Source organism: Hevea brasiliensis, chromosome 8, assembly GCF_030052815.1.
Source record: "Hevea brasiliensis isolate MT/VB/25A 57/8 chromosome 8, ASM3005281v1, whole genome shotgun sequence".
Classification (NCBI taxonomy): domain Eukaryota; kingdom Viridiplantae; phylum Streptophyta; class Magnoliopsida; order Malpighiales; family Euphorbiaceae; genus Hevea; species Hevea brasiliensis.
The window spans coordinates 6,184,084-6,194,359 of NC_079500.1; the positions used below are offsets into that span (position 1 = coordinate 6,184,084).

General features: G+C 33.1%; 1 protein-coding gene and 1 non-coding gene across 2 annotated transcripts; both read left to right on the plus strand.

Annotated features, from left to right (window-relative positions):
- The first annotated feature begins 612 nt into the window (after positions 1 to 612).
- On the plus strand, positions 613 to 686 carry TRNAR-UCG (transfer RNA arginine (anticodon UCG)). Its single transcript has one exon. It is a non-coding gene; the product is annotated as a tRNA-Arg (tRNA).
- A 98-nt stretch (positions 687 to 784) lies between these two features.
- On the plus strand, positions 785 to 7,189 carry LOC110653888 (magnesium transporter MRS2-4). Its single transcript, XM_021809686.2, has 4 exons — positions 785 to 1,488; positions 2,276 to 2,724; positions 5,457 to 5,735; positions 5,842 to 7,189. The coding sequence occupies exons 1-4, from the start codon at positions 1,122 to 1,124 to the stop codon at positions 6,118 to 6,120; spliced, it is 1,374 nt and encodes a 457-aa protein (XP_021665378.2). The 5' UTR covers positions 785 to 1,121; the 3' UTR covers positions 6,121 to 7,189.
- Positions 7,190 to 10,276: the final 3,087 nt, after the last annotated feature.

The following is a 10,276-nucleotide window of genomic DNA, read 5'->3' on the forward strand; positions in this document are numbered from 1 at the left end:
CCTCCTTCTCTCCCCCAGACACCTATTTCTCCCTCGCTGTCCATGTAATCATTCAACATGCAGAGGGATTTTAGGGGAGATGGCAGAAATTTTTCTCCTATACATACTGGAGCTCACGGCCAAGGTTCAAATACTGGCTATGGGCAGGGCTACCTAGCTGAAGGTCAAAGGTTTAGGCACACGAAGCTCAGAAACACACAAAGAGAGTAAGGCAACCTGGGGGAAATCAGGTATGACATTCGTTTCAAAATAACGTATTAGAATCTCTTTTATATAGAAGTATCATACACAGTTCCAATGCTTCTCTTACATTGCCAATTAATCTCTCTTGTTTTATCTCCACCACTGAATTCATAGGCAAACTTAACTACTCGAACGCTTGTTCAGTGTTTCGTAACATTCTTACTCTATACTTTTTGTACATTACAGTCAGATAAAAAGGTTAGAACAGGGAAAAGAAGAAGGAATATATACGAAACATCAACACGGTTTGCATATTTGTCCTTAACAATTTTTGCAGCTTCTTGCTAAAATTGAGGGTAATAAAATCACTTAAAAGGAGGAATATTAAGACGGTCCAAATAGTTATAATGTAGGATAGACATCATAAAAGACCGCATAGCGCAGTGGATTAGCGCGTCTGACTTCGGATCAGAAGGTCGTGGGTTCGACTCCCACTGTGGTCGATTTTTTCTCGTATTGTCGTTTTCCTTTCTGTGAGATGCCGTTTGGTTGTTTTAAGTAATCTTCATTATTGCCGTTCGTGTTCATTACCTTTCTAATTTTTTTTTTTAATTCATCAAAAAAGAGAAAATTTTATTTAAAATTAGTGTTAATTTTCATTAAAAAAAGTGTTAATTTTTTTAGGAAAGTTAATTAATTATTATAATATCAGGAAGGGTGATGGCATCTCGCAAAAAGGAGGCATTTATGGCAGAGGAGCAAGCAGGAGGAGACGAAGAAGAAGAAGAAGAAGAAGAAGAAGCGGAAGCTACGCCTGCACCGCCACCGCTAACGTCAGCCTTCTCCATGGCTTCTTAATCTCAATACCCTAAATCAAACACCAAAAAGTTTCTATACATATACCTGTGTATAATTTCAATAAGGATCGAATTCGGAGAATGGGGAGAGGTTCCTCTATTTTCTCCAAGAGCACCAGGCGTCGCCTGAAGAAGAAGTCGGGGCCTCCGTCTCCACCAGTACTCGCACCACCTCCTCCTCCACTGTTGAGGGCAGCATCACCGCCGCAGCATTTGATTGATGGCAGTACTAATAATAATAATAATAATAATAATAGTTTGACTGCGGGGACGGTGGCGAAGGCGAAGAAGAAGGCTGGAGGGGCGAGGCTGTGGATGAGGTTTGATAGGTTTGGGATTTCGGAGCTGATGGAATGTGACAAAAGCACAATTATTAAGCGAGTGGCAATTCCTGCTAGGGATTTGAGGATTCTTGGCCCTGTCTTCTCCCACTCCTCCAATATTCTTGGTAAAGATACGATTTTTGTTTTGAATTTGATCGTATAGAATTCGTTTATTTTTGCTTGGAATTATCGATTATTATTTTTGTTGCGAAATTCTAGTAAAATAAGAGTTATGGTTTGAGATCAAGTCCTTCACTGTGAGGCAAAATGATGATGGAAGTCAGAATACAGTAGTTTTCAAAATATGTTGGTAAACTTAATAAAATGATCAATAAAAAAAGCAAACCTACTGGCCAGCAAATGGAACATATATGAAATTGAATGTTTGATTTGTTTGTGCTTCCTATATTATTTGCAGAAATTCTATTGAGTTTTGATATAGCTACAACTATACCTTTTTTCCTTCAGACATTTGCTAGTTTTAATATTTTTATAGGGTCTAGAAAGTGATGGAATGGCTTATATTTCAGAAATTGTGAGATAAACTGATTTTACACTCTCTGTGTCTGAATTAATAACAAAATTTTCGTAAGAACATGTACAATTTGTTTCCTTGAATGAGTTGATTAATCATTTTGCATAATTTGAATTTTAGCTTGTAATGGCTTTAAATGACATTCTGCATAGAAAATCAAATGGTGCATGTGGGTTACTAATTTATTTCTTCGTCTCCTGCATCTTTAACATTTATGGGGTAGTATCTCATGTTACCTAATTTTGCCAGGTTTCTCAGAAACACCATGATTTATCTTGAATCAAAATTTGCATTTTTCTTTCAGTTGTTGAATATTATTTTTACCTTTTCACATTGGTGAAAAAGGTGTAATCTAATTTTGTCTTTACTCTTTGCAGCCAGGGAGAAAGCCATGGTTGTCAATCTAGAGTTTATAAGGGCTATAGTTACAGCTGAAGAAGTCCTGATTTTGGATCCTCTATGTCAAGAGGTTCTTCCATTTGTGGACCAGCTCAGACAACAAATTCCTCTTAAAAGGCCATTTAATACCCAGGGAGCAGGTCATCCAGATATCCAAGATAATGAAATGCACATTTCAACAGGTGGGCAGTGGTTACCTGTTCCAGAAGCTGTTGAAGGTTTGCAATGTGAGCTTCCTTTTGAGTTTCAGGTTCTGGAAATTGCATTGGAGGTTGTTTGCACATATTTGGACTCCAATGTGGCAGACCTAGAGAGAGATGCTTATCCTGTTTTGGATGAACTAGCCAGGAATGTTAGCACCAAGAATCTTGAACATGTTCGAAGTTTGAAAAGCAATCTCACACGTCTGCTTGCACGTGTGCAAAAGGTGTTTTGGATTAATTCTTTTTTTTTTTTTTCTTCCTCTAGTTATTGTACTTGCATGGATTCATCTAGTTATGTGGTGGATATATATAATGCAATCAATGATGAAAATGAAACTTGATTTACAAAAGAAAGGGCAAATTTTTTTTTATGATGTGATGCCTGCCAACCAACCCATCCATAAACATGAAGTGTAGTCACCTATTATCTACATCTTCCTTTGAACTGCATCCAAAAACTCATATCCTTTATCTAAAATCAGTAGCATCATGCATGATTTTTGGACTTACTGTTTTTATATTTTGGATGATACTTGGTCTGCAGATGCTTTTCTTCCTGTTAGTTTATGGAGTTGTATTGTACATTATAAGAATTGTTTATTGGATTTAGATGATATCATCAACATTGAAAAGCTCTATGTGAAGGTAGAGGTGTGCAATTGGTCAGTTCGGTTCCCAAAAAAAGAAAAAAAAAAGAACTTCATAAATATCTGACCCGAACGAACTGATAATATAGGCATAACCTATCAGTTCTTCTACAAACAAACAGCTCACTAAATGCTTCTATTTCATTGATTCATCCCAACAAAACAGAGAAAACCATTCTAACACACAAGATAAAGAATCATTTCAATGAATTAAACACAATCAATTTCTACAATCATCCCAATCAATTTCAACAATCAAACAAAATAGATCTTGCAATTTCAACAAACAATACAGATTCAATAATTAATTAAAAATTTAAAATGACTTCAACAATCATATTAATATGAGGTGACGAGAAGAGGTGACTTGTGAGGGCGAGGCACTCATGTAGAGGCATGAGAGCATACAGATTCGAGATGAGAACACATCGAGAACGAGAACATCGGCTTCGTTCATGACTCTCATATAGCTTAATACGAAACAATCTCTTTGTGACTGGTTCTGTTTGTCTTCGACAGAGAGATGCCAGTACTGTGCAGCGGTGTTGAGGGATGAGGTGGATGGAGGATTAGTGGGTGATAGTGGCAATGGTGCCAAGGGGCAAGGCGGACAAAGAGTGAGAGATAGCTGAGAGGAGGAAGAGGAGGGGGGGGGGGGTGGGGGGGTGGGGGGGTGGGGGGTTGGGTGGTTGTGGGTGGTGAGCGGGGTGTAGGGGGTCAATGGATCTGTGAGACTCAGACAGACGACAGAACCTCGGTGGAGGAGAAGGCATAGGTGCGGGAGCAGAGAGTGAGAGGCGATGAGGTAGTGGTCGAGGGACAATATAATTGAGGGCAGCTAGGTTTTCAATGAAGCAGAGAGCTGAGGACAAGAGATGAGAATTAAGGAAGAACAAGGGTGGGCGGCTGAAAGGTTTGACGGGTTAGGGTTCATTTCATAAGGTTATATGTGTTTGGTTTGGTTTGGTTTGGTTTTTCGGTTTGTTAATGATTTAACCAAACCTATCGGAAGCGAAAATCGAAATTACCTAAAACCGAACCGCATTGATTAAACTGAAAAATAAAACTGAACCGGTTCGGGTTTAACTGGAAACTGAACAGCCCTATGTGAAGGAAGTTAGGATCCTAGTATGTGGTATTAATTGCTTTGCTTGTGGCATATGTTTTTGAAATGAAGTGTTGGAAGCAGAAAATATCCGTCCGTAAATTGGCTATTTAAAGGACTTAGGGTTGTTCTCACCCCTTATAGGCAGATTTTTCTTATTTGGGCTTGTAATTGATAGTATATTTTGCAGGAAGCAAGCAGGGGATTACATTTCTGCTTATGAACTGTGAAAAGTACACAAAAGTTTATTGCTTACTATAAACCTTCTATTGCCCATCTTTGGTGTTTGTTGATTGCTTCTGAAAATTGCCCAATCTCCCTTTTGAGTGAAAATCTTTCTCAATGAAAGCTTTGATAGTTGCAGTAGACCCTTTTTTTTCTGGTGTGGTTTGTGAGGCTTTATCTTTGTCCAGTCAGAATCTTCTTCTTTGGTTTCTTAGGGATTATCTGGGATTGCGCGTGCAGTTGGCATCACTGTTTTCTCAATAAATTACTATTCCAAATATCTGCTCATATTGTCACTTAGTTTTTGTGGATCATGCATGCTTGGGCATCTCAATTAATTACTAGTCCAGATGCATGGACGTATTGTCTTGATATAGAATAAGAAAGCCTTTGGCATGATGCCTTGTTTCACATCTGTCGAGTCTTGCATTTTCTTTTCTCAGGAACTTAGAATCAGTAACTTAGGCGCTTAGCAGAATGCTTTTGGTTATCATATCTTGTATTGGAAAGTGTCAATTTGCACTCAGCTGTTGGCAACTTGGCATGCAAAAACTGTTGATGCATCTTAATAAGTTTATATTGCCTAGTTACTGAATGAGCAAGTGATTATTTCTGCCATCTTGCTTTCTTCTCTCTCTTTTCTTTAATGTATGAAAACTCATGCAAATGTCTTAATTAAGTTAACTACAGAGGTTTTTTTCTCCTTAAAATTTTTATCTGGTGAAAAATCTTGATGTTAGTGATTAAGTTGATGAGCATTTCTTAAATTATGCGCATTCTTTTTATGCTTTTTTTTATGTATTATTATGATTTCAATATGATGCATTTGGATTTTGGAGAGATAAAGTTTGCTGTGAAAGTGTTAAATGATTTTTATGTGGGAAACAAGAATTCCTGGAGTGCAATGACTGATACTGCTGCAACATGCTTATTTTTTTGTTTTAGTTTTACTGAGAATCGCTTATCTGTTCCATATCAGGTGAGGGATGAAATTGAACATCTATTAGATGATAATGAAGATATGGCAGATTTATATTTGACAAGGAAGTGGGTGCAGAATCAGCAATCTGAGGCTTTATTGGGAACTGCAGCTTCAAATAGCATTATCACTTTTACCCCTCATCTCCGCCGACTTAATTCTAGTCACAGTGCAAGTCAGGTGACAGGCAGCATTGATGAAAATGATGTGGAGGAATTGGAGATGTTGCTTGAAGCATATTTTATGCAGTTGGATGGAACACGTAACAAGATCTTGTCTGTGAGTATTTTGCCCTTTGTTTATTAAATTCAGTTATTCTAATTAGTTAATTGATAATATTTAGGGCAACTGGAATTTTTTTTCTCTTGCTTTATTGAACATACAGGTTCGTGAGTATATTGATGACACAGAAGACTATGTCAACATCCAACTAGATCAGCAGCGAAATGAACTCATTCAACTTCAGCTGACATTAACTATTGCATCATTTGCAATAGCGTTGGATACCTTAATAGCATCGTTCTTTGGCATGAATATCCCTTGTCGATTGTACAAAATGAATGGGGTATTTGGGTACTTTGTTGGAAGTACTTCAGCAGGATGTTTCTTGGTTTTCCTGCTGGTTCTAGGATATGCTAGATGGAAGAAATTGCTTGGTACATAAAGTCTAGCTTATTTCAACAACAGCATGCACTACATATTTGGGATTCATGCAAGTAATTGCTTACTAGTCCTGGTAAATGCGAAGTCGTCTGAGGTGTATAATTAGGAGGTGGCGCAGCCAATCTGTATCAAATGCTCCTCCTCTGTTTTTTAATGATGAAATGCACTGAAATTATGATTTCAGGCAAATAAACCCCTCTAGTTTTTTTGTTTTTTTTTTTCAACTTGTTTCTCAGACTAATTCAGTCCTATTTCAGTTCACTCTCTCTCCATGAGCTGAATCACTAGTTCCGGCCTAGAATCAGCCTGGACAGGTGGCCAGGCCTAGCTGGCGCTGTTGTACAGAAAATAAGACGTTTAGTGATCCCATACCTGAAGATAGCACCCGGTTTACAGGCTGTGGCATCAGTGGTTCTGTTCATGAACTGAGTAAGGGAGAAACTGGTCTGATAAGAAATATTTGGCATTAACTGGACTCTCAGATTCTAATGTTGTAGCATAAACTAGTAAGGAGATCCCAAGGCTGCAGCTGAAGATGGGAAGAAGAGAAGCTCAACTCTATGCACTCCTCGTTTCACCCGGAGAAAAATGGCTATTGTTTGAGTGGGTATGGCACATATTGGCAACTAGCGTGGGGATGTAGAGAGAGACGATGAAAATCTCAAGAAAAGAAGGGCGGACTTGGGCAAGCTCAAAGTGCCATGAGGCTCATGTTGCGTTCTCTATCTTATGCTTCTTCCATTTTGTGCTCTCTTTGTCGATAACTTTTACCATGGAGATTGTGGAGATTGAATTGTTTGTTTCTCCAGCTTAGCACCAAGCAGTTGTTATATGTGGCAACTGATTCCTTCATTGAGAATGGACGTTTCCCTGTATAATTAATATACCCAGTATAGTTTCGAGGTGGTTTTATCCAGTATAGGCCTCACTTGTGGATCCTTGCTTCCCCAGTTGGAGAAAATCAGAAGATGCCTCCCCGCATGTACCTGCAGAGAGATATTTAGCAAAATCCTCAGCTGCTAGCAGATAGCGAATCCTATCAATTTTATGATAATCGTCCGTCTTTTATTCATTTTTTTTTTCCAATTATCTAACGAAGTTAAGTAGATTATGTAAAAACACAAGGAGGCATAGGCCTATTATTGAGTTTTAATTATAAAATAGGATAAACTATAATTTAGTGTATGAAATTTATTTAAATCTATAACTTAGTTCTTATAATTTTAAAATTAAGCAATTTAATTTTTAACTTTTAATAAACTTATAAGTTAGTTTTTGATGTTAAGATTTTAATTAAATTATCATTAATTCTAATAAAAATTATCAAAATGCCTTCACTCAATTTTAATATGAAAATAACTTAATCATCGAGGTTATATATATATATATATATATATATATATATATATATATATATATATATATATATATATATATATAATAAGTAACATTTAAGAATTAAATTGTAAAATATGTAAATTTTTTTATAATTAACTAAATTTTTTGAGGACCTTAAAATAATTAATTTATAATTTTAATAATTATAATTTAAATTTAATTTTTTTAATTTAATGATACTATTTTTTAAAACTATAGATAATTATTAATAAAGTAAAATCTTAAAAATTAAATTATCTATAAAATAAAATTTAAGAATTGAATTATTTTCAAATTAAAAATAAAATTAAAAATATTTTAATCATCTTCACTCAAAATAATAGTAAGTTAACAAAAATTCTTAACAGCAGGACTAATTTAATTTTAAAATTATAGGCTATAAATTATAGATTTAAGTAAATTTTAGGAAAAAAATTATAGTTTAACCTATAAAATATTATTCTATAATTTACCTAGAAAAACGGTGCGCATTTCATCTCTCTGAAAACGGTGGCGCGTAATAATGGTCTACATCAGCCTATCCTGCGTGAGTAAAGTGCACGCAAATGTATGCATAATTATATTTTAAAGGTTTAGCATTAAATTTATTGAAAAGAATGATAAATTAGTACTTAGCTGATAAATAATCAAATATAAATAACATATAACAACTAATACATTATCTTATATGAGAATAAAAAAAATACTCCTTTTAATAAAAATAATTATTATTTTATATTATTAAATAAGTAATTGTCTTAATTAATATATATATAATATAAGTTAGAACCTATATAAACAATAATGTTTGCATTGAATAGTTATATTGAGATTTACGTAAAATCGATTAAGGTGTATATAGGGATAGCCACATTTCAGAAATTACTGTTTACGATTTTTAAATTATTGATTTAAGTTCAATGAAATCATGGATAGTTTGAGAGATAGTTTTTAAACTGCTAGTTCTGCTTCAAGTTTCAATTGAAAATGGTTTGAATGGTGGTTTGAATGGTAATTTAAAAAATAATAGTTTAAGATGATTTGAAGGGTAGTTTGGATAAAAAAATTAAAGAAAAATTTAATTGATTTATAATTAAGTTATATTTATAAAAAAATTTTAATATTTCTTAGAAATCTTTTTAATTAAAATAAAATAAAAATAATAATAATAATAAAATTAATTTATATTTAGGAAAACTAACTTGAGTTTAATTAAAAAATTAGAGATAGAATTAATTTTTTTAAAGAAATTAAAAAAGTGCATGAATTTAATTTTATTTATATATTTTCTTTGAACTTAGAGGAATCAAAGTTTTTAGTTCTATTGCTCGTTCCTTTTCTAAAAATGTATGATCAAATTTAATAATTAGAAAAAAAAATATAAGAGAAAAAAAATAAAGGGTATTGGAAAATTTATTGAGGATATAAAATAATAATAGAGTAATTAAGATAGTATTGAAAATTTTAGTGAAGTATAAAAATAATAAAATAAGAAAAATGAAAGAGTATTAAGAATTAAAGAGAATATAAGAATAATTGTGAGTAGAATTTGATATTTATATAAATGAATTATGAGTGAGTGAGATATTTATTTATTTTTTATTTAAATCACCGATTAGTCCAACTCGGAATCGATGGTTCAATTTGATTCAAAACTATTGATTCACGATTTTCTAAAAGGTATGAATTTAAACCAAACTGTAGAATGACAGTTTCAATCTGATTCAAAATCAGTTTAAGGTTTGATTGAATTTGATTCGGTTTTGACCAAATTATTTTTAGTTCGATTTCAATTTAAAAACAAGACCGTGGCAACCGTAAGTGTGTATATGATTAGATAATGGATGTATAACAAAATTTAATTTAAGGGATTGTTAGATTATTATAATACAAAAAATATTAATGTTAGGTTTAAATGCTCCAATTAAAATATATAGTCTAAGTTTAGTAATATCTTTATATTGATTATATGTAATTAATTAGCATTGAATACTTCCCAACAAGTGTCCTTAATTAATAGTTTAGTTCAAAATTTTCCAACATGGTAATGGGTTTAAAGGAACTATTAAGTTCCTTTTGTAGCAAGTGAAAATTACTCTAAGATTGAACTTTTTTTTTTTCTCTATTATTCATTTAAATTAATTTCAAACTATTTTGGATTAATTATATGAATTCATTTTCTTTATTTTTTTTTTAAGTTTGAGCTATATTAAAAAAAAAAAATTCTATTTATTTTATGAAAAATATCTTTCAAAAATTATTAGCAGAATAAAAAGGGTAAAAAAGACCAAGTAGAAAGTCAATTGGATGGAAGAATCCCAAAGCATAAACAATGGAGCAATTAATAAGGCAATTTGCATCCCTAAAATCCCCCCTTGGACACAGGTTTGGTTGATGGGCAATGAGCAAACAAAACCTCACAACCCAATAGGGGATGTTAAAGAAGGATATATGTTGGATTTTATAGGTGTGTGGGGGAGAATTACTTGGCTTCATCCACTTGTTTATTAAAAAACCCAATTAACATCATTTTTGAACAACTTGCTCATATTTTAAGTGTAATTAACTCAACCTTCCTCGTATTGGGATTAAGATAATCCAATCATTTTCCTTCTAATCTCAAAAGAAACCTAAGAAAAAGAAATCCCACCTTGTCTTAATTTGTATGGTAACCAATAATTATTTTTTTAATTATAATAATTTAAATTAATTACGTATTTAATTTTTACTCATCAATTATTTATCCCACTAATTTTCTATGTTGATATTGATTGATGAGG